The 25,287-nt window shown below is 43.8% G+C and overlaps 1 protein-coding gene across 3 annotated transcripts in view; it reads left to right on the top strand.

Moving 5' to 3' along the window:
- Positions 1-25,287, top strand: part of PLXND1 (plexin D1) — a 245,944-nt gene that overhangs the window by 166,089 nt on the left and 54,568 nt on the right. For all 3 annotated transcript variants that reach the window (XM_053295803.1, XM_053295804.1, XM_053295805.1), the window contains 6 exons: positions 7,293-7,407; positions 8,964-9,071; positions 9,934-10,046; positions 13,910-14,017; positions 15,627-15,757; positions 22,501-22,699. In XM_053295803.1, the coding sequence (XP_053151778.1) occupies positions 7,293-7,407; positions 8,964-9,071; positions 9,934-10,046; positions 13,910-14,017; positions 15,627-15,757; positions 22,501-22,699 (774 nt within the window). The remainder of the gene's footprint in view (positions 1-7,292; positions 7,408-8,963; positions 9,072-9,933; positions 10,047-13,909; positions 14,018-15,626; positions 15,758-22,500; positions 22,700-25,287) is intronic.

The raw sequence follows: 25,287 nt of genomic DNA, 5'->3' as shown, positions 1-25,287 counted from the left end.
AGTACAGGATTGAGGACTAAGTGGATATGATGAGTAGTGTGATATCCAAGGCAGAGGTATCCTGGAATTAGATAGCACTGGGAAACATTAGTCAGTCCCTCATTCAAGAAGAAGAGCTGGGACCCCTGCTCTTTGTCAGTCTTATGTAAGTGGCTGTGGATCCCTCAAAAGAGCAGGATCCCAGGTGTTATTGATCTTATATGGGGGGAGGTTGCTGTTCTGTGCAAGCTTTCTTCAATTTGATGGTTTTCATTTGCAGCTTGATGAGTCTTCATTGCTGGTTTCCCCCTAGACTTTCCCACCAATAGTGTTTCTTCCTCTGTAGTTTCTTTTACTTTCTAGAGGGCCTTTGGCTTCCTTACAGAGAATTTAAAATACTCCACACTTTGAGACAGGTGGAAGCATTCTCTCCAAGGCCTGACTGCCTATTGCTTTCTCTCCTTCCCTACCCCCTTTCCCTTTTTTCCAGTAAATGTGTTAATAATAAATTGGCAGGAATACATGTTTTTCAGGGAGAAGGAGCCTAGAGGGATTTAAGAGACCTTTGGCCAAATATTCCCCAGAAGCAGAGCATTTCACAAATGTGGGATGGAAACTTCACCAAGCAGGAGAAACCAGTGCTCCTAACACAGCTTATGAGAGGAGAGTGTTCTTTTCTTGTCTGCAGTCTTTATACATGAGGTTCCATTACAAAAGCAAAACATACACAGGCAGAAATAGCAGGGCCCTGAATTTCCTGACCCATTGTTAAAGGGAACTATAAAATGAGAAAATTCCATTTGTGATGGGAACTTTTAAATAGAGGGGAGAGGCTCTTTTTGTTTTGGTTTTTTTAAGGAGTCTGGTTTTGTGATTTAATTTTGGAAACTGTGTGAGCAATAGGTGATATAGAGTATATAATGTATGTTGCCTTGTCCTGACAAGTGTGCTGTCACTGTCAGTTAAATTTGTGCTACATTATCAACATGTGAAACACGGCCCTCAGGTCAGATGCACCACACTAGCTATGTATTTCAGCTCTCTAGATCCATACTTAGTTTTGGTGCTTTATTGCATACTTGGCAGGTGTGGAGGAACAGCCCTCTATTCCTCCTAACCGTTTTACCACTGCCATCAAGCGGACTACACATACACACAACCCAAAAACAAACTTCAATGATGGGGGGGGACACAAGAAAATTTACTTTTAGAAAAATTGGTTCAATTAAAACATTACTTTTGCAGCAAAAAAACAAAAAACAAATTCAAAACAGTTATTAACAGAGCAAGTCAGGAAAAATAAAAACTGGGAAAACACATCTACTACTTGGCTCTATACTGGTCCCTACTCAGAGTCCTCTGTGCTTGCTTGTCAGCTTCTGGCTTGCTGGGTGGTTCTGATTACAGCACAGATCTGGAGCTCAATCCAGCCTGGCTCTTCATTTTCCTCTTAGTGATTTCAGTTGGGTTTCTCCCAGCAGCAGAGTGACTTCCAGGGCTTTCTGTGTTCTTAAACCTTCGGCTCTGACTCTCTAGCAGACTTGAATTCTCTAGCTTCCAAGACTCTCTAAGGCTCTCCGCACAAGCAGTGTGGAGAGCCGGATGGGGTTAGGCAGGGAGAGCGGGCTTGACTCACTCTCCCCACACATGAGCAGGGAGCTTCTCCTGGGGGCAGCCGGATCAGCCGCCCAGATGATTACTGGTTCCGGCATGGAGCCGGTTGGGGAGGCCCCTGGAAGTCCCAGGCATTCTGGGGAGTGCCCTCCCCCCAATGCCGGGAGGCTTGTTGGAGCCTCCTGGCCAGCGGTCTCATGAGTCGCTGTGGCGTGGAGCCGAACCAGTCAACGGAGTTAGCGGAGCGCTCACTCCGCTAACCTCGTTTAAGGGGAGGGGAATTTAGGAAGGTTTGCTGCTGGGAGCCGCGTGGTTCCCGTTGCCTCATACAACCTCCCAAACCCGGGCTGGGTTCCCTTAGCCCACTTTTGGGAGGTCATGAGAATAGTACCCCTGTCTGGGTTATGGCCCATTTGACCCACAAGTATACCTCTTAGGTTCTGGCAACAATTCCCACTATATACAGTTTCTCTGGCGCAACAGTTTTTTAAGCCACCCTATTAGAACAAAAATAAAGTTTCCCTCCATTTTAAAAATCTCTTTCACTTCCCAAAAAATCAACTTTCAAAATGCTAGACCAAAAGTGAAAGTACAGAGAACCAAGAATGAACTTTTGACCCTGCTACCCTTCTCCATGCACAGGGGGATTTGCAAGCACAGAAATCCTATTTACAATACTCCAGAGTCTTTATGGATATTGTCACACACTGGCTTGGAACTGCCTTCTTTCCTCTTATCCTGTGCATGGGCTGTGGAAGTGGCCTCAGAGGTGCTGGCGAGGGGGTTAATTATCACCCTCTACCAGCTGCCACCAGGGGACTCTAGGTCCAAATCACTCCCGTCTCTCCAGCCCTCCCCATCCCTGGCCATCCAAACCTTAAATAAAGCTCTGCAATCAGGGCCATCCCAACCACCTTCTCCTGACTCCACCCTCTCCAGTGTAGCTGCCTGCATCCTCCCTCCTTCAGCTGTTGCCTGTCTTGCCAGCTGCTGAGGACCTGCCTTCTGGTCTTGGCCACCAGGAGGCAACCTGTTGGGCCATGCTGGCCCATCCAAGGTCTGTGAGTTCCACTGTGTAAGGTCCCAGCTGACTTTGGCTGTACCCAGGGGCTGTATTGCCTCCGTCTTCTTGCCCCCCCCCCGACTGTGTGAGTACTTGGGCCTGCCAGCTGGAAGGCCTGACAAATATAACATAACACAATTCATTTATCAGGGCTTATTTACAAGAAGAGATTTGGGAATATTAATATGTGATACTATACAGGGAGCTGGGTCTCATGATCTGTGAGACCCAGTTTCTTCAGGTGAGCAAGGAGAGCGGGCTAAGCCTGCTCTCCCCGCTTACAGGTGGAGAGGGAGCCCTAGGCAGCCGGATCGGCCGCCCACACGATTGCCGGCTCAGAGACAGAGCCAGCGAGGGCTGGGGAACTCAGGGGCCACGCAGCCCCTGGAAGCCCCAGTATGCCCTGCGCGAGTGTGCAGGGCATACTGAGGAGACCCCTGGAGTCAGGAGGTGGCTTTTCGCCTCCCTTCCAGGGGTCTACTCGTGAGTAGGCGTGGTGCGAAGCCGCACGGCAGCTACTCACAATTTTGACAACTAGGTTTGGGGGCAGGGGTTCTTGAGCGGGTTAGCCGCTCAAGAACTACCGGGCTCGCAGCTGAGCCCGGTGGTTCTGATGATCTGCAAAAATCAGGCTATGCTCTCCTAGCCCAATTTTTGCAGATCATCAGAATAGCCCCAGGGGCTTATTTACAGAAACCCAAGAGGTTTAGTCCTCTTTCCTCCACAGCAGTCCACCATAATTGGCCAGTGTATCACTTATAAGCCAGGGCTGCAAGTCTGGAAATATATTTCCACATTTGTGTGTGGCTGTTAATCCTTGAAAGATGTTTCCTGACATCAGTTCTTCTAGCAGCCACAGCACAGTGCCCAGCTAACTAGGAAGGAAGTTTCTACTGACTACAATCCTGTTTCTGAGGTCAATTTGAATTACCTCTCCTGAGAACTCTGTTGCCAAAAACATGTACTTCGTTCATTCAGACCATGTGATGCCCTTCATAATATTCCTTCCTTGTCTTAGGAACATAGGAAACTGCCCTATACTGAGTCAGACCATTGGTCTATCTAGCTCACTATTGTCTTCACAGACTGGCAGTGGCTTCTCCAAGGTTGCAGGCAGGAATCTCTCTCAGCCCTATCTTGGAGATGCCAGGGAGGGAACTTGAAACCTTCTGCTCTTCCCAGAGCGGCTTCATCCCCTGAGGGGAATGTCTTGCAGTGCTCATACATCAAGTCTCCCATTCAGATGCAACCAGGGCAGACCCTGCTTAGCTATGGGGACAAGCCATGCTTGCTACCACAAGACCAGCTCTCCTCTCCAAAAGGTGGTCTTCCTTCTACACCCAGTAGAAACGTCTTATTGTTCCCGATGTCCTAATGGATTTGCCCACCATATCTTTCTGCCTCTCTCTCTCAGAATGTCCCCACTTCTCTTCCTTAGCCATCCTCAGCCACTGCTCCCTAATGTAGCATTACCTTTTCTCTCTTGCTGCCCCCTGTGCTAGGAGGGGGGTGTTGTCAGGATGGCCATGGGGGGGGGAGGGTTAATAAAACTTGTTTTCCCCCATACTGCAGTCCATTAGTCCATATCAGAACCCCCCTGCAGCTGTTTGTTTTTTTAAGATGGGAAATAAATGTTACATTTAACACACTGTCAAGCTTGATTCTTAATCTACTTCTAACTATATGTAATATAGTTAAATACAATTTGGGCATTTTTGCCTCTTGCAATAATATCAGTCCAGGGCAACTTGGCAAGAATTTTTTTCCAAAATCTAGAATGTAAAATGGGAGTTAATGTTTCTGCATAGCCGTTTTCCTAGTCAAAGCATGTGGAACTTCTGCTGACTGCAACACTCCCAGCATTGTTGGATGCACATATGTCAGCATGCTCTGCTGAAATCTGTAAAGAACCATGATACATGTGTATGTTGGCCTTCTCGAATTAAAAGACAAAAACTTTGTTTTGTGTGGTTAAGGTTGCAGTACACTTTTTTCTGTTGTACAAATCAAGTGTTTGCAAAACTGGAAAATGTTGATTCTATGCATTGCAACAGAATGTACCAGTAGTAGAACCACCTGATAAGCTTTTCTCTTGCCAGATATGGCAAGGTTATCATCTTGTCTAACAACATTTTAAAGCACATGGGAAATATCAAAATCAACCGATGCCTGACACTGTTTCTAAAGGAAATAAATCCCATCCGAGGAACTCTCCAGTGACAGATTCTATTAAATTGGATTACCCACAATTAAATTATATCAATAAACACTAGGCCCAACATTTTGGATAGTGATAGGAGGCATTCTACCTTCACATGGCACAAGGGAATATGTTGAGTGACACTTCTTGCTGTTGGATTTGTTTTGTTTTTCAGTTCAGATACCCTTTCCACGTTCCTTTGCTTGTCATATAGAGGTGATATCTAGTGGAGTGCGTAGCAATTTCTAGTAACTTGTGCCAGGATTCTGTAGTTGTCTTGCCTGTGTGGGCAAGGCCCAGCCAAAAAGCCAGCATTTACCTCACAACTTATCTCTGGCTCACAGGAGAATCATCAGAATGTGCAACACTCCTACCCATGTGCTGTTGCACCACAAATTGAAACTTCCCAGCTGTGCCCATGTTCCAGAAGTGCTCTGTAAAAGAGGCAGCGGGTTGCTGAGGGGCAGCAAACTTAGAGAGCACTTGCAGGTAGGGATGTGCACGAACCGGTTCAGAGGCCCTGTTACGGACCTTCAAACCAGTTCAAAGGACTGGCAAAGGGTTACCTTTTAAGGAGCAAGGAAGGTGCTCTCCCCACCCCCACTGCTGCATTTCCACCACCGGCGCTGTGTTTAAAAATGGTCCTGTGGGGTGGCAGCATACTTCCTTGCTGCCCCGGTGCACGTCGGACTGGAAGTGCCCGGTGCGTGCACGTGCGCCACACGCACACACACACGGGGCACTTCCGGTCCAACGCGCACCAGAGCGGCAAGGAAGTACGCTGCCACCCCACAGGACCATTTTTAAACACAGCATTGGTGGGGGAAACGCAGTGGTGGGGTAAGATCCCCCTTCCGCTGTCAAACCGACTGCCGCCAGTTCCATGCACATCCCTAACTTGTGGAGCTGGGAAGTTTTACCCTCTTGTGAAACAGTATACAGGGAGGAGGACTTGGGGGGAGTTGTGTACAAACCCCATTTCCACAGAGCCCAACATTTGTGCTTTGTTAGGATGTCAATCACTGTGCCTGACTTCCTCCAGAGTAATTACTAGCAAGTCACTTCTGTATCTTCATCTATATAATAAAGATCTTATGCGCAGGGCGGGGGGCAGGATTTACCCTCAAACAACTAAAACTGTGTGGCAATTTCACTTCTGGAAACTTGAGTGTTACTTTCTCAAAGAAATGGAAAGAATTGTGTCTCATTAGTTTGTAAAAAATCATGTGCTGCTTGTCACAGGAAGGTCTGGATACTGATTTGGGCCTTGGCCAAAGCTGCAATATAAATAACAAAGCTAGAATATGTTAGTTTGGCCTCTATGCACAAGAACTGTTGTGATTCATACAGGTGGTTTAGAATGGAAACTGTCATAGCTATATATGTATATGTATACAGGCCCAGTTTTATTAGAAGCTGAATGTATTCTAGTCTCAGTATTGTTTGAAAGGCATTAGCTTGCCTCTGCTTACACCCATATTTTGCCAGGTGTTTGTAGTATGCGAAATGCTTTTCAGTCCTTATCTAATCGATAAGATTTTTTTTAAAAAGCATAGTTAAGGCTGCTGTGCATGTTTCTTTTTGTGTCTCAAATCAAATGTCTGAAAACTAGAAAACTACAGGAGGGATTGAGTGAATATTATTGTGCATTACTGTGGTGGTTCTGAATAAATTATGCAGCTAGGGGTCAGGTAGTTCAAAGTACAATCTTAATTTAAAGATGAATCAACTGCATCTGAATAATAATTCATCCTCACAGCAACCAGATGCTGGTTGTCTTGGTTTAAAAGACACAGGTGCATTCTTGGACATTATACCCGCATCTGAAGTTGTGCAGAAGTACGATATTAAAACTGTAGCACATACACCTTCTGTCTTGGAGAGAAGCTCCAAATCTCGAGCTCCTTCAGAAGTTTCTCCCTTCATTTCTCTGGAATAGATATTTGTTAGCATTCTCACATTATACTATCACTAATCCTCAAGCATGAATGTGGAAGTATCCGTTTGTCTTTTAAAATCAACATAAGGAACAAACCATAACCAAGCAAATTATCTAAGATCTTGCAGTTAGTCTCTTGTTGAGCAGAAATTTGAACACACTATTTCAGGCTCAAGTCCAATAGTAGAAGTCAACCACTTCAGTGGAAGTGCACCCATTTTTCACCAGAGTATATGGATCATTGTGCCCTACACTTACATTCTTTTGCACATACATAAACACTTAATAGACAACAACCAACAGTCCTGGCAGTGATGATCAAAATAAGTCCTGCTGTTAAACTACAGCATTAGGATTCATTCAGTATTGCAAAGCCAGCAATTGTATAATTTTTTGAGCAGATTTGTCTGTGCAGAACATCCCTCCCCAGTAACCTGATTTCTGATTTAGCTTCTCATTAAACAACTTGGTGACGGTTCCTTCCTGTTCCTTCTTAGATCCAAGTTGGGAAATTCATTCAAATCATTGCTATGTTGCACCTTGGAGGAAGTGAAACAGCTATCACAGTTTCCATAGTCATCTGCAGTATCTTGTTGCTGCTGTCTGTCGTAGGTAAGGAGCAGTGCCTAATCCTCACTGCCAGTTTCATCTAACGAAGTATTTTCAAAACATTTGTTAACACAATTTTCTTTTTATTGAAGATAAATCTAAACCTAGAAATTAATATTTCAAGCTTTGAGACTGTTTGAAGACTGGACTCGTCATCAGCAAATGTATCTGTCTTTACTATGGGATAAACACACACACACACACACTCTCAGACTAACATACAGAGCACCCATCAAAGGATGCATGGGAGCGGTGGGGAAGGCAGGAGCAATTTTCTAGAAGTGTTCTTTGCTTTCCACAAATCTGTCCCTGAGGTGCACACAGTCCTCCCCCTGCTCACATGTTCTGTTGCTTGGGAAGCCCCTATCTATGTGCGACCTCTCTCTGTGAGGACGTAGCTCCTGCTACATCCTTCGACTGCTGTTCTGGATGTCAGCCACTAAGTAATGCACTCGTCTAAGCTTCCATGGGAAATGAACTGAGCCAATAGTAGGCATTTTGGTGCTCTAGGCAAAGCACTAAACTGGTATTTCCTTTCTGTCCTCCTCCACGCAGCTCTTAAGCCTGGGAGTCCTTTTCATCCCATTCCACCAAGCATCTCCCTGATATTTTCATAAACCTATGCACCAGGTGTCTGCTTCTGTTTCCTAACCAGCACCCCTTCCTACACAAAGTGTGGGCACTTTGGAGAGCCTTGACATATGAATTCTGCTTACAGACCCAAATTGTTTCTCTGCTATCTCTTGACCCCTTATGCTTCTAGTATTGTTATTGCTATTATTCCACATTACTTGCCATTATAATTACTAATAGTACCCTAATGCCCTGTGACTTAATTAGCTATTAGGGTTTGAAACCCTTTGCCTTAATTGTGCCTTAGTTTGGAATGTACAAACCTCTCTTTGTGTGTAGAACCTCACAGTCGCCCCTCCCCCTAGCAATAGTGCGGCATTCACAGCCCCAGCACTATGTTAGTCTGCATATCAGCCATTATATTTACTTTATATTACATTGACTGCAAAATCAATAGATGGCTAATCAAGCAGATGTTGATTATCTATAACTGAACATATGAAGCTGCCAAAGGCGTTTAGCACTGATGACTGCATGGTTTATCCACATAGCTCATAATTCAATTACTTTTTGTAATGTCAATTGGCTAGGCAGACTACACCCACATACACACACTATCCACACCATGCAACACAAATTGGATTGTCTCTTATCTGAAATGAGAAATGGGTTCATAGGTGTCACAGTGGCATCTGCTTTTACAGAGCATACAACTGAACCTTCCTAGCCCTCTGGAAGCATTCCTTGACCCATGATTCAAAGAACCCGCCCTTAGTCCAAACTCTGCCAAATATTTTTTGTTCCAATTCACCCATGTTTACCAAGCAACAATTCTAACTGCTTGGGGTGGGGGGGGGGTACATTTTGTGTTCTTCTAAGCAAAATAGCAAAAGTTAGAGCTATTTTAATAGGAAATATGCATCAGGATCACTGCCATGGACTCCTTTTCTTGGCTCTGGACCCCTTTTCTCTTCTCATTTCTCCAGCGCTGTTTGTGTTTTGCACCAAGAGCCGCAGGGCAGAGCGTTATTGGCAAAAAACTCTGCTGCAGATGGAAGAGATGGAGTCCCAGATCCGGGAAGAAATTCGTAAAGGTGTGTATCTGTAACTCGGGAGAGTGGAAGAGCAATTATATTTATTACAGCAAAAATATTTATGTTATGGAACACTCTGAGGGAAGTTTGCCACCCAAAGATGCCCCTCTGAATTATTGCCACAGAGATGTAATATACACAAAAATAGCACTGAATCCTGTGACTGAGATCAAAATGGTGTTATTCCTGTTCACAAAAGGGAAGCTGCAACCTCATGTTATGACTGAAATTTCCGTTTGGTTCCCTATACTTTGGGGAGTTTGTAAACAAAACACTAATTGAGTGGGTAAACCATAACCTAGTGATTGAGAGTCAGGAGATTTGAAAACGTCTTGTGACAATAACTTGTTTCATGGATTTGGGCAACATGTAAGCTTCCAGTCTGATGTCACTATAAGTTATAAATTGATGAGAAAAGAGTACAAGGTCTTTTAGAAGCTAGGACTCTGAGCTCTATTATTTTCTGTGGCTATTTTTCATTATAATCTTTCTAAAACCATAAGTTGGTAGCTGGTGGTTGGTTTCATGCTGTTAGTTTCCCTGTGTCTCCCAAAACGGACTTGCCTCTTTACAAATGTAATGCGAGGCCTTCATAATGCCTTAGATTTCACAGTTGAAAGGAGATAGTTGTATGCATACATGTGACTGTGTATGCAGAAGCCAGAAGGAAAGATGTGGCATACAGTTTTCTTAGCCTGTGAACCTTCATGGGAATTCCCCACCATATATGTCATGGAGAAAATTAAGATGTAGGGTTGTCAAAAGTTAGGTATCTCTGCTGTTATATTGCTGTGACATACAGAACAGTTTGTGCCTTCCATGGAAGTGATCCTTTTCTCTGGTTGTGGTTTCTTTGAATAAGGGTTTGCTGAGCTCCAGACAGATATGACAGACCTGACTAAGGAATTAAATCGGAGCCAGGGAATTCCATTCCTGGAGTACAAGTACTTTGTGACTCGAACCTTCTTTCCCAAGGTAAGACAGCATGACACACTACAAATTCATAATAATGTGTGGTTTTTCTCACCTTTACACTGATAGCTTTGGTGTTTGGTAAGCTTTTTTGGTTTTGTGTTGGTCTTGTTTCCCCTAAATATTTGGTGCAGCCATTCTCCAGTTGTTGTGATGTTAAATATTAAACCTAAGCCTCCAGAAGCTTTTTATTAGGGATGTGCACAAATCAATTTTTTCTATTCGATTCGTACCCAAATCAAATTCATACCCTTATTTGTTTTGGATCCAAATCTGCCTCCCCCAAATCACCCCAGATTTGATTTGGATCTAAATCAATCTGAATCCAAATCGATTTGGGGCAAAAAAGGGGTTCTGGGCAAAAGATTGGGGTGGGTGGTAGTGCCCAATGGGTGGAAGCTGCTGCCCAAATTTCAAAGAAATTGGCCAAAGGGGTTATTTTAACAAATTTTTGAAGCTTGCTAGATTCAGGTACAGGTAGATTCAGGTGCAAATCATTTTGTACCTGAATCGATTCTTACATCCCTAGTTTTTATTTATTATATTTCTATGTCGCCTTTCTGCCTGACAAGAGGTATTCAAACTGCTGACATTAAGACACAATTACATTACAATTCTTTGGAGGGATGTTGATGGAAAATGTCCCCTTCCCAGGCCTCAGATATATCTCCTGTTATTGAGGATCTTCCAAGTGCCGCTCCTCAAAGGTTCTCTGGTGCCCTTAAGAGGGAAACATCACCATCCTGGATTTGTACTACCTAGCAAGAATCAGGTAGCAGCAGATTTGGGCAGGGGTGAGGGGTGTCCTTGAAGAGTGAGGTCTCTACATACCCCAGCAGCTGGGCAATTTTCAGCTTCTAGCTCTTCCCAATGGAGGGGGGACTTACGAAGGTTCTGAGAAAATCATTTTGGAAAGAAGTCCATTCCCCAGCCTTGGGTGTTACATCCTAGGAGCTTAACTGTTTATTCCGCTTGGTTTTATGGGATACTGTCCTTGCTGTTTTATCTGTTTTTAATGCAGTTCTGTTTTTAATGTTATTGTTTTAATCCGTTTATTGCCTTGTGAAGAGTGTAACTCTTAAAATGTGTTGTACAACTATATTAAATCACTCAATAAATAAAAGCTACTATGTGCTATCACCTTAAACACTTGCCTTATACGAAAAAGCAAACCTTGTTAATGTCTGGATGGCAGTTTTCCATTAGAAAAAAAGGAGTATGCAGTCAGGAGGCAGCACTGAAGAGACTTCACTAATCCAGACCAGTATAATCACATCTCCAGCATACCATCACTTAGCATTATCTTGTTTTTCAGATGTTTAGTAAGGCATCTATACCATCACATTGGGCCAGTAAGCAGAACTGATGCCATGAGAGTTTGAATGGACAATTTTTCATCCAATATGATCCTGTGAAAAGTTTATCCTATAAAATTATACAATTTTATACAATATTAGTGACTGTTAAGCCCGTTACATTAATGGGCGCTAGAAGAGTTGTGAACAGGGGAGCCGGCTGCGCACCTGCGCCGGCTCAGTCCTCTCTCTGACTCGCTGGAGAGAGGACGTCCGTAGCAGCTCCTAGGCCAGTCAGGAGCACGTGGCCAGGCCTAATAGGAGCAGCTGCGCTGGGGGCTGTAGCGGCGGCGGAGGGCTCTTAAGCCCCCTCCGCCGAGAATCAAGGGCGGCCCCCTGCTTAGAGGCCGTGGGTGCGGCCTCCCTCAGCGGCGCCGCAGATGCGGCATAATTGAGCGGCCGCTCCTGGGGGCTGTAGTGGCGGCAGAGGGCTCTTAAGCCCTGCCGCCGGGGATCCAGGGCAGTGAGCAGCCTCCCCACCACCGGAGTGGCTGCTCCGGGCGGCGCCACAGACGCGGCCCAATCTGAGCGGCCGCTCCTGGGGGCTGTAGTGGCGGCGGAGGGCTCTTAAGCCCTGCCGCCGGGGATCCGAGCAGCCTCCTCTCCAGCGGAGCGGCGCGCGCGCCACGCATGCGCAGAACACCTGCAAGAGACACGGACGCAGGTACCTTAGGGTTTTATTATATAGGATGATACCGTAACGTATCAGACCGTACTGGTGGGGGATGAGGGTTTACCTGAATCAGAGCAGGACGCTCCTTTTTTATCTTCTGACTGGAAATCTGCTGAAATCAAGCAAAACTTTAAAAATGCTGCCTGTCTTCTACAGGAGTCACCCCACAATGTACTGGGAAAGGAAGCAATGCAATGCTGTGTCCTTTCCTTGAGGTATAACGGGGGGGGGGGGATCACTGTGCTCTCTCTGACTATCAAGCATGTCCATTTTTTCTTCAGTAATGCCCCAAGGGAAAGATGCAATATCATGGCGTTGCATCCTTTCCTGATGCATTGTGGTGCGATTGCCAGGGGGAAAGGTAGTATTTTTAAAGCACCACCATTGCCCAGAAGGCAGCAGCTTTCCAATTAGAAGGTAAAAGGAGAGCCCACTGCTCTGATGTGTCACACGCCATACGTTATCATGATGCAAATAATTGGAACTGGTTGAGAATGGATTCTGATTATTTGTTCAGTGCAGAGCTTTAATATTTAGTAAGGAGAGTCCTCCCTATTGGTATAGTTTTGAGGTATGCATTTCATTTGATGTAGTGTTCGTTACAGTACATATTCAGTTACCCAAGGGGAAGAAGGTTGGCACTCCTCGCATTGGAATTTCCTTCAGGAAATCTTAGGGGGATCACCTTTATATTCAAATTTCAGCTAAGTCAAAACACATCTGGACATTCTGTGCTACCCTGACCATTTTCAGATCCACCACACAGCTCAAAGACATGAAATGTAACAGTATTTGAAATTGTGTAAGGCACTTTCTTGACAGAAATAAATAAATGTAATGCCTTTGCAACACCCCTGGAGACTTTTCAAAGGTGCATAAATCCAACAGAGGTGCTCCCATTCTAGTCTGTCAGTGTAAAACCAGTCATTAATGTCACATCAGAAGCAGTGTTTTATTTTTAATACTTGTTATTGATGCCCTTCATATAATATCTTGCTGCTCTAATTGCAGCATTCCATCCCAGAAGCAGCTGCGTTGTGTTGATAGTGGGAGATAGGTGCTTTTTTGTTGTTCGCAAAGTATTCTGTTAATGGTAGAGCATCTGCCTACATAAAATGCTAGATTCTTCAGGGTGAAAAGCAGGTGTGTAGGTTCTCCAGATAGCCACGTAATCTAGTACAGGGCTGCACAATTTCAGCCCTCTAGCTGTTTTTAGACTACAGCTTCCATGATCCCCAGCTCAGAGGCCAATAAGTAGTCCAGCAACATCTCTATCCTTGCCTCAAAAATTCTTGAAAATTTGTGTTTTAGAATCAGACTAAATGGGAGCAAATATATGCAGTTCTCTAATTTGCCAGTTGATTCTGGGTGTAGAATTTTCTTTCAGATTCCATACTGCTTCAGTCTAGACAACCACAGACATACAAGAGACTGAAACAGTTCCCTCTTGTTTTCTTGAAAAACACAAATATACAAATCTCCAGTAACCACTGATTGTGGTTTAGTCTTGTTTAATTCTCCCTTTGCTGGATAACCATGAAAGCCAGATTAGCTAGTTCATAGCCTCCAAATTGTGAATGCCTTGTTTCTCCTGAAACATCTGCCTCTCCCCAAGTTCTTCTGTTTGTTCATTCAGAAATCTCTTACCAAGAATTTAAAGCCTCCATAAAACATACAACATATGTTCTTCCTTTTGAGTGGGCTCAAGTCATGATGACAACTCTCCTTGCCACTCTCTAACAATGCTGCTCTGTTGGCATGGGACTTGGAGAAGACATCAGCCATGCCTCCTTCTTGTCAAATAACAAAATATACTTTTCTTTTCTTTTCCCCTTCAGTGTTCCTCTCTCTATGAGGAGCGTTACATTCTGCCTTCCCAACACCTCAATTCCCAGATGGGGTCTCAGATCCAGGAAACTCACCCATTGCTGTTGGGAGAATGGAAAGTGAGTAACGTAGTAATGAATCTCGTTTAACTGATTATACTGTATAGATAGTTAATGCATAGTTATTATTACATAACTGTTTTATTATGCTGCTTAAGAAATGCATGTGAAAAAGACGTTTTGTCTATATTGATGAAAAAGAAAAGATGGAGCAACCCAGTGAAATTCTAGTAAAGTTCTAGAAAGCGCTACAAAAGTAGACATAGTGACTCACATACAGAGCAGCACCCTGTTTTCCCAAAGTGTGGGGCGCCCATGCTGCTTCTGTCCTTCTGAAAACCATATTAACATTGTTGGAGAACCTCTGTGGCTCCTAAGAATAACATCGGCGTCTCTCCCATTATTCCTAATGAGAGAGGCATTGTTAAGTGCTAATATTATTCTTAGGAGCCATGGAGGCTCTCCAGCAGCAAGCATGCCGAGATGGATGGAAGCCGCACCGGTTCCCTACTCTTGGAAACAGTGGGACGCGGCACTGTATGTGAGTCACTTGGTGAAACTTCCCCATGGCATGAAGAAAGCTGCAGAAAATATTATATTGCCTGGAGAAACAACTGTAGAATAGACAGGTCAGTGTTTAGTCCCTGGCCTGCTGCTGAAATGGCTGGCTAGTACCGCTGATTTATTCTATACTCTTTTAAGTACAGGTTCTTTGTCCATAATACCTAAAGCTATTTTTCTCAATGAGGGAACTCAGCCTCACTGAAGTGCAGTTGACTTTAGCTTCAATTCTAAATACAATACTTTCCTTTCACAGGTTTTGGTTCCATAAGAAAAGTATGTAACTGCTCGGAAGCAGAGAACTTTATAATGCTGCTCTCTCCTTGAGGAAGGAGACTGATAGAATGGGTTGCTAGACAGTGCTAGTCTGTTGCTACCAAGCCACAGAGAACCACTATTAGGCTTGGTTTTATATGTTAATTTGTCTAATTTGGGGGAGGTGTATTAAACACTGACAATACACCTCCCCCAAATAAGACAGGAAACTTATAAAACCAAGCCTAATAGTGGTTCTCTGTAGCTTGGTAGCAGTTGTCAAACCCCTAACGTAGAGTGATTTCCAAAGTGAATCATATCAACCAGGCTCAAAAAGGGGGAATACATAGTATTTTAACTTATGCATACTAGAACATGATATTTTGATATTTTAATGTTTTTATTTATTTATCAATCTATCTACTTATATACCACCTGATATGTGCATCTCTAGGCAGTGTACACAATTTAATACAACAAATATAAAACAGAGTAAAAACAAAACAATTTCACGGAATAAAAAGTTAAAACAATCTCATAGGAAAAAAAGCAATTATGGTTATATTTTGTACATTAAAATAGTTTTTATCTATTAAAAAATCTATAAAATTTGTGTTTTGTAGTATGCCAACTAAAGTGCCTCCAGGTGGAAATGTGGTAAAGGAACTGCAGAAATCAATAAATAGCAAAGTATTATTACTACTTATTAATAAAATGAATTAGTCATCTTACTAGACATTGTTCAAGGTAATATAAATAATGTTAAAACAGAATGATGGGCCAGTTAAAAAAAGAATGATGAGATAAGACCAGCAGGCATGCTTTTCTCACCCAACTCCTTATTTTCCCTTAGATTCCTGAAAACTGTAGACCCAACATGGAAGAGGGAATTGCATTGTTCTCCACCTTACTCAACAACAAGTACTTTCTTATCGTGTTCGTCCATGCTCTTGAGCAGCAGAAAGATTTTGCTGTTAGAGACAGGTAAGACTTTCCTGGGATTTTAAGGTAACTTCAGGTGGCACAACAAGATTGTTCCACACTGGCTACTCACCTCTTCCACCTTGCAAACCTGGGGAAACTCTGCCATGGTTTTAGGCACCTGAAAGCACTTCTTTCTTGATAAATACTAATTACTTGACTTTATCTGAGAAATTGCTTCTGTGTTTTTTCTGAACCAGTTTTCTGTGCTTATCAAACAACAAGGTTCTGCGCATGAGCAGCCTGACCAGGGCTTGTACAACACTACCCAGGTAGGGCTGCTCATGTGGAGCGCCAGGATTGGTCAGTTCTGGTGCTCTTCACTGGAGTAGCACGAGTTTTGTACCCAGGCTTAGAGTGAGGTGCAAGTGCACCCTTTGAACCCACTCCCCAGCTATGTAAACATTTGGGCTGCCTGCAGCCCAAGCATCCACAGAGCCAGGCGGCAAGAGTGCCCATCAGCGAGGAAATCCACCACTGCATCACGCTTCTGGCATGATGCACTGGGGAGTTGCTGGAGGACTTCCTCCTCCGGCTCCCAGCTCTGCTGCTCACCGTGCAAGCGGCAAGAGCTTTGAGGTGAAGGTCAATTGTGTGGGGGGAGGCAGGTGGGAGTCTGCCTCTCCACCAACCCTCCCCAGTGCGGTTGTGTGAACAACCTTACTGAATGCTTCTAGGTGTAAAACAAGACCAGAGCAGCTCCACATTTTAAAGGAGGTACATGTAACTAACCTGTTCAGCTTTTGTGAAGTCTGAAAATAGTCAAAGGCAATACTAAATGAGCCACTAATTGCAGGTTCTGAACTTGTTGCCTAAAATAAATATGTATAGATCTATAAAGGCAGTTGTGCCTCACTGGCTATTCCCACGATCAGGTGAAATTGGGTGAGGGGAGCCTAGCCCGATTTCACCTGATCATGAGAACCACTGGGCTTGCAGGCGAGCTCGGTGGCCTCCAGGCGGTTAACCCTTCCCTTAAACTACCCCTCTCCTTAAACCGGGTTTGCGGAGCAAGCACTCCGCAAACCCGGTTTTTCTGCTCGTGAGTTGCCGCGGCGCAGCTCTGCGCTGTGGCTACTCACGAGGAGACCCGCAACTGGGAGGCTGAAAAGCAGCCTCCCGGCTCGGGGGTCTCTCCAGCATGCCCTGCGCATTCGCGCAGGGCATGCTGGAGCTTCCAGGGGCTGTGTGGCCCCCAATCCCCCCAGCCCCTGCCGGCTCGATAACAGAGCCGGCAGTCGTGTGGGCGGCCAATCTGGCCACCCAGGGCTGCCGCCCTGCTCATCAGCGGGGAGAGCGAGCTTAGCGCTAACCTCCTCATGGCTCTTCTTACTAATCATGAGAAGAGCCTCACTGATTAGTTCAATGACAGGGATGTCAAAGTTCCTAAAAATACTTCTGCAGTACATAGAAAACTGGAATTTAGTACATATATAGTGCAAGAGTCCCTGAGTCATCCACACAATCAAAAACTGTATCCCACCCACCCGGGTTTGGTAGCTGTGTGTGTTGTGTGTGTGGAAGCAAGGTTAGAGGAAAACCTGGGTAGATGTGATTGAAGCGATACACATGTGCAGGCAAAACCAGCCTAAGGAAGCCCAGCTTGGTTTTGCCTGTGCGTATGCACCTCCAGGATCAGGCCCGATCCTGTCGGTGCCTTGGTGGCAACCCACCTAGACAGCCACCCTCTAAAACAACGTTAGGAGAGCAAGCGTTCTCCTAATCCTGTTTCTGCAACTGTCTGCCCGCCATGATTGGAAGAAGCCACAGCGGTCAGACAGCAGGGATCCCAGACAGCTCCAGGGAGGGGAGAGAGGATCCCCATAATTATTGGGTATTTAAGAGAGCGTCTTCTTCACTATGAGCTCCACCGCCCATTGAGGTCATTTGAGGAGTTCCATCTCCAGTTATCGCCAACTCATTTGGTGGCTACACAGAGACGGGCCTTCTCAGTTGCTGCCCCGAGATTGTGGAATGTGCTCCCTGCTGAGATACGATCCTCCCCATCTCTGGCAATGTTCAAAAAACACCTGAAAACCCATCTTTTCGCCCAAGCTTTCTCAGCTTCCTAAACTTTTTTAGGTTTTAATCTCTGGTTTATTTTTAAATTGTAAAATTGTTTTAATTTTTTGTATATGTTTTTAACTTGTTTTATGCTATTGTTAACTGCCCAGAGATGAAAGTTTGGGGTGGTGTATAAATTTGATAAATAATAAATAAATAATGCACTGCCCATTCCTGTGCATTATTGGCACTCCAGCACCCCAACCCCACCCCACAAACAGGCAGTAATCGTCTGGGCGGGCGTTCTACCTGCTGATGAGAGAGCCCTGGATTGTCTGCAGGGAGGTAAGCTTTTTAAGGCTTCCTCCCCGCTAACCCTCTTGTCCTTTCTCACTGCTCTTGAGAAAAGGCTCATTGTGTGGAAGCAAGGTAGGAGGAAAACCGGGGTAGCTTTTCCTCCTATCTTGCTTCCACATAATCACTTCTACCCAGGTTTTCCTCTTACCTTGCTTCCACACTACCGAAAATTGGGATCAGTCACAGCTCCCAAAGCCAGGTTGAACACAGTTTTTGAATGTGTGAATGAACTCCCTGATTACTGGAAAAAATGTGACATTTTTTGCATTGATATATACCCAGACTCATGGAAGCAAGCCAGGCTAGACCCCTGACAGATTTCCATGTAGGGAAAGGTCACTTCTACATTATTGTCGAACTTCCTGTTCTGGGTGAGGTTACACTCCTCCAGAAAAAACAGGGTCATAGCTTGGGAGTGCTCTTGGACCCAGGACTCATCCTGGTGCCTCAGGATGAGGCTGTGGCCAGGAACAATTTTCACCAGCTGCGACAACTCCCCCCATTCCTTGAGAGGAATGACCTGAAAACAGTGGTGCACCAGCTGGTAATCTCCAGGATGGACTACTGCGATGCACTTCATGTAGGGCTGCCTTTGTACGTAGTTCAGAAACTTCAGATTGGTCTCTGGGGTATCCTGGAGAGACCATATTATGCCTGTTCTTCAACATTTGCACTGGCTGCTGATATGTTTTCAGTCAAAGTACAAAGTGCTGGTTATTACCTTTAAAGCCCTGAATGGCTTCAGTCCGAGGTATCTGAGGAACATAGGAAGCTGCCATATACTGAGACAGGTCCATCTAGCTCAGTATTGACTACACAGACTGGCAACGGCTTCTCCAGGGTTGCAGGCAGGAATCTCTCTCAGTCCTATCTTGGAGATGCCAGGGTGGGAACTTGGAACCTAGATTCTCCTCTCAGAGCGGTGGCTCCATCCCCTAAGGGGAATATCTTACAGTGCTCACATGTAGTCTCCCATTCATATGCAACCAGGGTGGACCCTGCTTAGCTAAAGGGACAAGTCATGCTTGCTAGCACAAGACCAGCTCTCCTCCCATGAGGAGTGCCTTTCTCTACAAGATGCCCACCACTTATTGAGATCATCAGGAGGAGTCCATCTTGGGGTGCCATCAGTTCATCTGGCGGTGACCTGTGATCAGGCCTTCTCTGTTGTCGCCCCTAGGTTGTGGAACGTGCTTCCTCCAGATATGAGGGGATTATCTTCCTTGGAGGCCTTCAAGAGAGCCTCCAAGGCTCTTTTTAGCCTGACTTTTTAATGATATTTAGTTTTAATTGCAATTTAAATCTGCTTTTAATTGGTTTCTGATTTTAATTGTTATGTATTTCTGATTTTAGTGTAAACCACCCTGAGCCACTTTAGGAAGGGCAGTATATAAATCAAATCAAATAAATAAATCAAATGAGCATAGTGTTTAAAATAACATTTTCATTTCTCTTGTGCCTGTGCAGCAACTATTAAGGACCCTTTAATAGCCATTCATACTTCCTCTAGTCACTGACATACCAATGACCTTTTTGCGAATAAAATCTCTTGCATTAGAGCCGACTTGGACTCCACGGTTGTGGCAGGGTCAACTGCAGAGGTGTCCAGTATCTCCACTGGTTCAATTAGATTGGATCAGTTTCAATTTGTGACTTCTGTGGACAAACTCCTCGGAGGTGTTCGGCCTACCACTTGTCCTTTGCATCCATGCCCAATGTAGCTTATAACATCTAGCAGGAAGGTAGTTAGAGACGGCCTAGTTGACATCATAAATGCCTCACTGCGGGAGGGCAGGGAGCCTCCATGTTTGAAGGAGGCAATTGTGAGACCTTTGCTTAAGAAGCCTACCCTAGAGCCCTCAGTGATGAATAATTATAGGCCAGTCTCCAACTTCCCTTGGGTGCACAAGGTAATTGAGAGGGTGATGTCTGCTCAGCTCCAGCTAATTTTGGATGATACTGATTATCTAGATCCATTCCAAACTGGCTTTAGAGCAGGCTGTGGGGTGGAGACAGCCTTGGTCAGCCTGATGGATGATCTCTACCAAGGAATGGACAGAGGGAGTGTTGGTTCTTTTGGACCTTTTTGTGGCTTTCGATAGTATCGACCATGGTATCATGGTTGATAATATCAACCATGATAACCTTTGGGTGGTTTGGGAATAGGTGGCACTGCTATACAGTGGTTCCATTCCTATCTCTCTGGTAGATTCCAGATGGTGTCGCTCAGGGATAGTTGCTCTCTGAAATAATGTCCCTCAGGGTTCCATTCTTTCTCTGGTGCTTTTTAACATCTACATCATCAGGAGATTTTCAGCAGGGTGTTATCAATATGCTGATGACACCTAAATCTATTTCTCCATGTCGTCGTCATCATCAGGAAATGGCACAGCCCCATTAAATGCGTGCCTACAGGCAGTAATGGACTGAATGAGGGATAATAAATTGAAGTTGAATCCAAGCAAGACGTAGGTACTCATGGTGAGGGGGTCATACTTTGAGGGATGTGATAGATCTTCCTGTTCTGGATGCGGTTGCACTCTCTGCAAAGGAACAGGTACGTAGCTTGGGAGTACGTCTGGACCCAGGTCTCACTCTGGTTTCTCAGGTTGAGGCTATGGCCAGGAGCACTTTCTATTAACTTCAGTTGATAAGACAGCTGCGTCTTGAGGATGATGATCTCAGAACTGTGGTGCACTCTCTGGTAACCTCTAGGCTTGACTACTGCAATGCACTCTACGTGGGGCTGGCTTTGTATGTGGTCCAGAAACTTCCGTTGGTTCAAAATGCAGCGGCTAGACTCCAGGGTGTCTTGGAGAGACCATATTACTCCTCTTTTAAAGCAATTGTATTGGCTGCCAATAGGTTTCCAGGCAAAATACAAAGTGCTGGTAATTATCTTTAAAGCCCTAAATGGCTTGGGACCGGGTTACCTGAGAGAGTGCCTCCTTCTGCATGATCCCCACCACACATTGAGATCATTGAGAGAAGTCTGTCTCCATATACCGCCTGCGCATCTGGCGGTGACTCAGGAGGGGGTCTTCTCTGTAGTCGCTCCTAGGCTGTGGAATTCGTTCCCTATAGACATTCATGGTTTAACATCTTTACCAGCATTCAAAAGAGTCTTTAAGACACATTATTTTAGCCAGGCTTTTAGTCACTTCTGAGTTTGAGTGTTAAATTTTTAATTGCTGTTTAGATTTTTTAAATTTCTGTAATTTCTGAATGTGTTAGGTTTTTTAAAAAATTCTTGTTATAATAGCCGGTCTTGTTTGTTTTTGTGTTTGTGAACTGCCTGGAACCTCTGAAGTAAAGCAGTGTATAATACCACACAGTAGTCTCCATGGCATCATATGAAGTGTGCTAAACTTAACAGAACAGCAATCATGTGCTTTGAAGTGCATTGTGTGGCTATCTTTAAGAGACAAAATATGTGTTATTTAACTCCACTGTAAGAAATATACTGTTTAAAGAAATGGCAACTTGGATAGGATCTCTAAAAGGGCAGAATCAGGGGAAGAGTTGGGATACTTGAGTGGTTGTGCTTTATGTTAAGAGCAGAGGGTGCTACTGCTCTGAACTAGTAGGGTATCATATCAAAGGCCTACTTAATAATAATAATAAAATATTTTTGTTTAGACAGTCAGACAGGTGTTATTGACTGGTTTGTTTTATCCAGACATCGAGTCCTTCCCAAGGACCTGGGATGGCTGAATTTTATTATCAGTGTTGTTGCTTTTATTATTATAGATATCGTCACAGAATATAGGCTGTTCCAGTAAAGTTGCTTTTTGTAATAGGCTGATGGTGCTCTCTATGGCCCCTATAGTGCTGAGGTGCTCTTCAAGGTGTTTTGGAATTGCACCTAGGGCACCAATTACTACTGGGATTCTTTTGGTCTTCTTCTGCCACAGCCTTTCAATTTCAATTTGTAAATCTTTGTATTTTGTGATTTTTTTTTCTATTTCTTTTTCTTCTATTCTGCTATCACCTGGTATTGCTATGTCGATTATTTTAACTTGTTTTTATTATTGTTGTTATTGTTATTCCACATCCCCTGAAACATCAAATTCTCATGATATTTTTATTTCTTTGAAAGATGGAGCTGTGCCTTTTCCATCTTGCAGGTTTAACCTTCTCTGTTATCATAGAGAGTGCCAGAATAGTTTTTCCTTTTAACCACTGATATCCATTTCCATCCAGGGACAGGATAATACAGTATGATTATGCACAGCTGTGATACAAATACTTTGAAACTTCAAGAGTTTTGAGAGGCTTTGTGAAAAGAGTCTGGAAAGTTACCATATTTTTTTTCTGTTAATGATGATTGATGCATACCATCTTGTATTATCAGTCTCCAAATCATTCATTAATTCTTCCTTCAGATGCAACTTGGCCTCCTTGCTTACCATTGCATTGCATGGGAAATTGGAGTACTATACAAGCATCATGAAAGACCTCTTGGTGGATCTCATTGATGCCTCTGCCTCTAAAAACCCCAAACTTATGCTGAGGAGGACTGAGTCTGTGGTGGAGAAGATGCTGACCAACTGGATGTCCATCTGCATGTACAGCTGTCTCAGAGTAAGTAGAAATCAAAGCCTTTCTGGTTGTGGTAGACATCTTAATGGTTAATGTCGGAAAGGCGGAAGCAAATGGCTCCAATGTTTGGCTTTTCATAGAAAATAAGCCCCTGGTGGTTGCCTACTGTTCAATGAATGCAAAGCCTGAAAAAGCTCAGAAGGCCTCTTTGAAAATGAAATTAAAAGATCACAGTTTTTTTTCCAAGGATCATTTGGGGTTTTTTGGAAACTAATGATCTCAAAATATGAGATTTTATCACAGGCTTTGTTGGCTTAATTTAGACCAGATTATTCTTCCAATCACAAGGAGGAATTTGTTAAATTCAAGTGAGCCAAATGTGTCACCTGCATTTAGGTTTTGTGCAGAGTTTTTCATTGTTATCTATTTTTGTTTGTTATAGTTTGTATAACTTTTTGCTAGGTGACTATCCTCTGTTCAAACTATTAGATATTTTTCTGCCTGTTCAAGAGCTTTTAGGAATGCTCGAATGCACTATGAGACAAGGTAGGCGCCCATGGGCAAGCAGGGATTTTAGAGTGCTAAAATTATAGAACTATATGATCAGCTGCTGCCAGCCTCAAAGCAATAGTGCATTTTGTCTCTGAAAGATAAGGATTCAATAGACCTTAATTCCCATTGCCGAAAGAGTTTGGGGGTATTCACATGATTGGGTGGGCAGGGGGAAGACAGGGTTCAACCTACCTTCCCCCTGATGTTCAATATTAGTTGCTTAATACTTAAAACTGTGCACCCACACGACCTGTGCTGCTGGGAGCAGCGTGGATCAGCAGAGGCTGGGACTCGTTTTTTTGGCCTCTGGATATCCCACAAGTCACCATGCGACAAGTGCAGTGTCTTGGAGGATTCCCCCGTCAAACGGGTGCTCTAGGCACCGATCTCTGTGTCTCCTCGGGCTCCATGGAACCCAAGGAGGTGTACAATCCCAGCATCTGGGTTAAGGGAGTACTTGCTCCCTTAACCTCAGCTAAGAGCCAGGCTTGGGAGTGCGGTTAGGCTGGGTGGGAGCACCGGGATCCACACAGATCCTGGCGCTCCACACAAGCAGCCTAGCCCAGGCTAGGTTGCTCATGAGAGCATCCTCTTCAACTTTTTCCATTTAGCAGAACATCTTCTCCACCATCATAATGCAGTAAGATGATAACTGGCATATCAAAACATAGTAAATGGTCTGTGGGTACTATCCTATTTCCCTTATTTACCATTTACCATGAATTGCAATCCAGGAAAAAATCATTTCCTGTTATAAAATATTTGTGTTTGAATTCTGAATGTTTCACTCTTGGATTTTGGTTCAGAATTTCTTAATATTTATAATCATGTTAACTGGGACTGTTTGTGTTGGCTCAGTTCCTCCCCACCCCGTGCAAAGGGTTTCATCTGCTCCTGAAAAATTGCTAGATTGATTACTTGGATTGCCTAAGTAACCTAAGAAACCCAAATTTTAACACACAAAGGTTGCACCTGTTTATGCAAATTTTGTAATTGGCTTCACTCACAAATACTGTCTGCACAGATACACCTGGGATTTCGAACAGGTAAATGTCTGGGAAAAGTGCCTTTGGATTTGGAGTTTGCTTTCAAGAACTGGATTCACATTCAGTTTCTTAATATAGATTAAGTTTTCAGATACAGCCAATGATGATTAGAAATTTTTGTTCTAATTTTTGGTTCACTTTATTAAGGTGATCCAAGAGTGATATTTTTATCTGTTCAACATCCAATTTCTGGTCCCACTCTTTGATCTAAGAAAATCATGTCTTTGCCTTTTGTTACTTGTCACAAATGACCAATGCAGACCTATCCATGACAATCATCACCACCCCCTACATTTCCACACCAGCTCCCCATAAGCCACGTTTGCACCCTGACATTAATTAATCATTGGGTAAATGTAGAATCATTTTCCCTCCATTATGTGGAGAGTTTAAAATTTACTCAAAGGACTACATGCTTTAATGGATCATCTTTTATGCTGAGAACTTTGCAATGCAGGTATTGTTTCTAATTATTTATAACATTGAACAAAAGAAGCCAACGTGAGTATGACTAGAATTCCAGTTATTAAAGGGGGAAATATTTGTAAGATTTGACTGTAGACATTCAAAGTCTAAAATGCATCACAAACTTAAATAAAGTTAAACTATTCATGTGATTGATGGTATCTTCAGAAAGCCTGGAAATAAGGCAAGTATAGGGACACTTATTTTGTTTGTTCTTTAATTGTACACATCGCTTTAACTGTGGTGTTAAATTCTGTTGAGTTTGCATATACTTAGCCTCCCCTTTAAGAAAGTGGAAACTTCTTGTGGGACTAGTAAACTCAGTTGGAATCTGATACAACTAAAATCAACTGGGACCATGCCAGACCTAATTTCTTCTGAAGGTGGACATTTTGCAAGAAAACATTCCTGGGGGTGGGCAGTGGGGGAATGAGCTTTATCTTGTGTGATTTCTGGGTGGGATGAATTACAAAAGAAATTAAGTCTGCGGTTCTCATGTGGTGCACATGTTCCTCTGAGCTCTCTTGTCTCCCTAATCCCTATACAAGTGAAGAAAGCACCACTCTG

Source organism: Hemicordylus capensis, chromosome 2 (genome assembly GCF_027244095.1).
Source record: "Hemicordylus capensis ecotype Gifberg chromosome 2, rHemCap1.1.pri, whole genome shotgun sequence".
In the NCBI taxonomy this organism is placed as follows: Eukaryota; Metazoa; Chordata; class Lepidosauria; order Squamata; family Cordylidae; genus Hemicordylus; species Hemicordylus capensis.
This window is presented reverse-complemented; position numbering and strand designations above follow the sequence as displayed.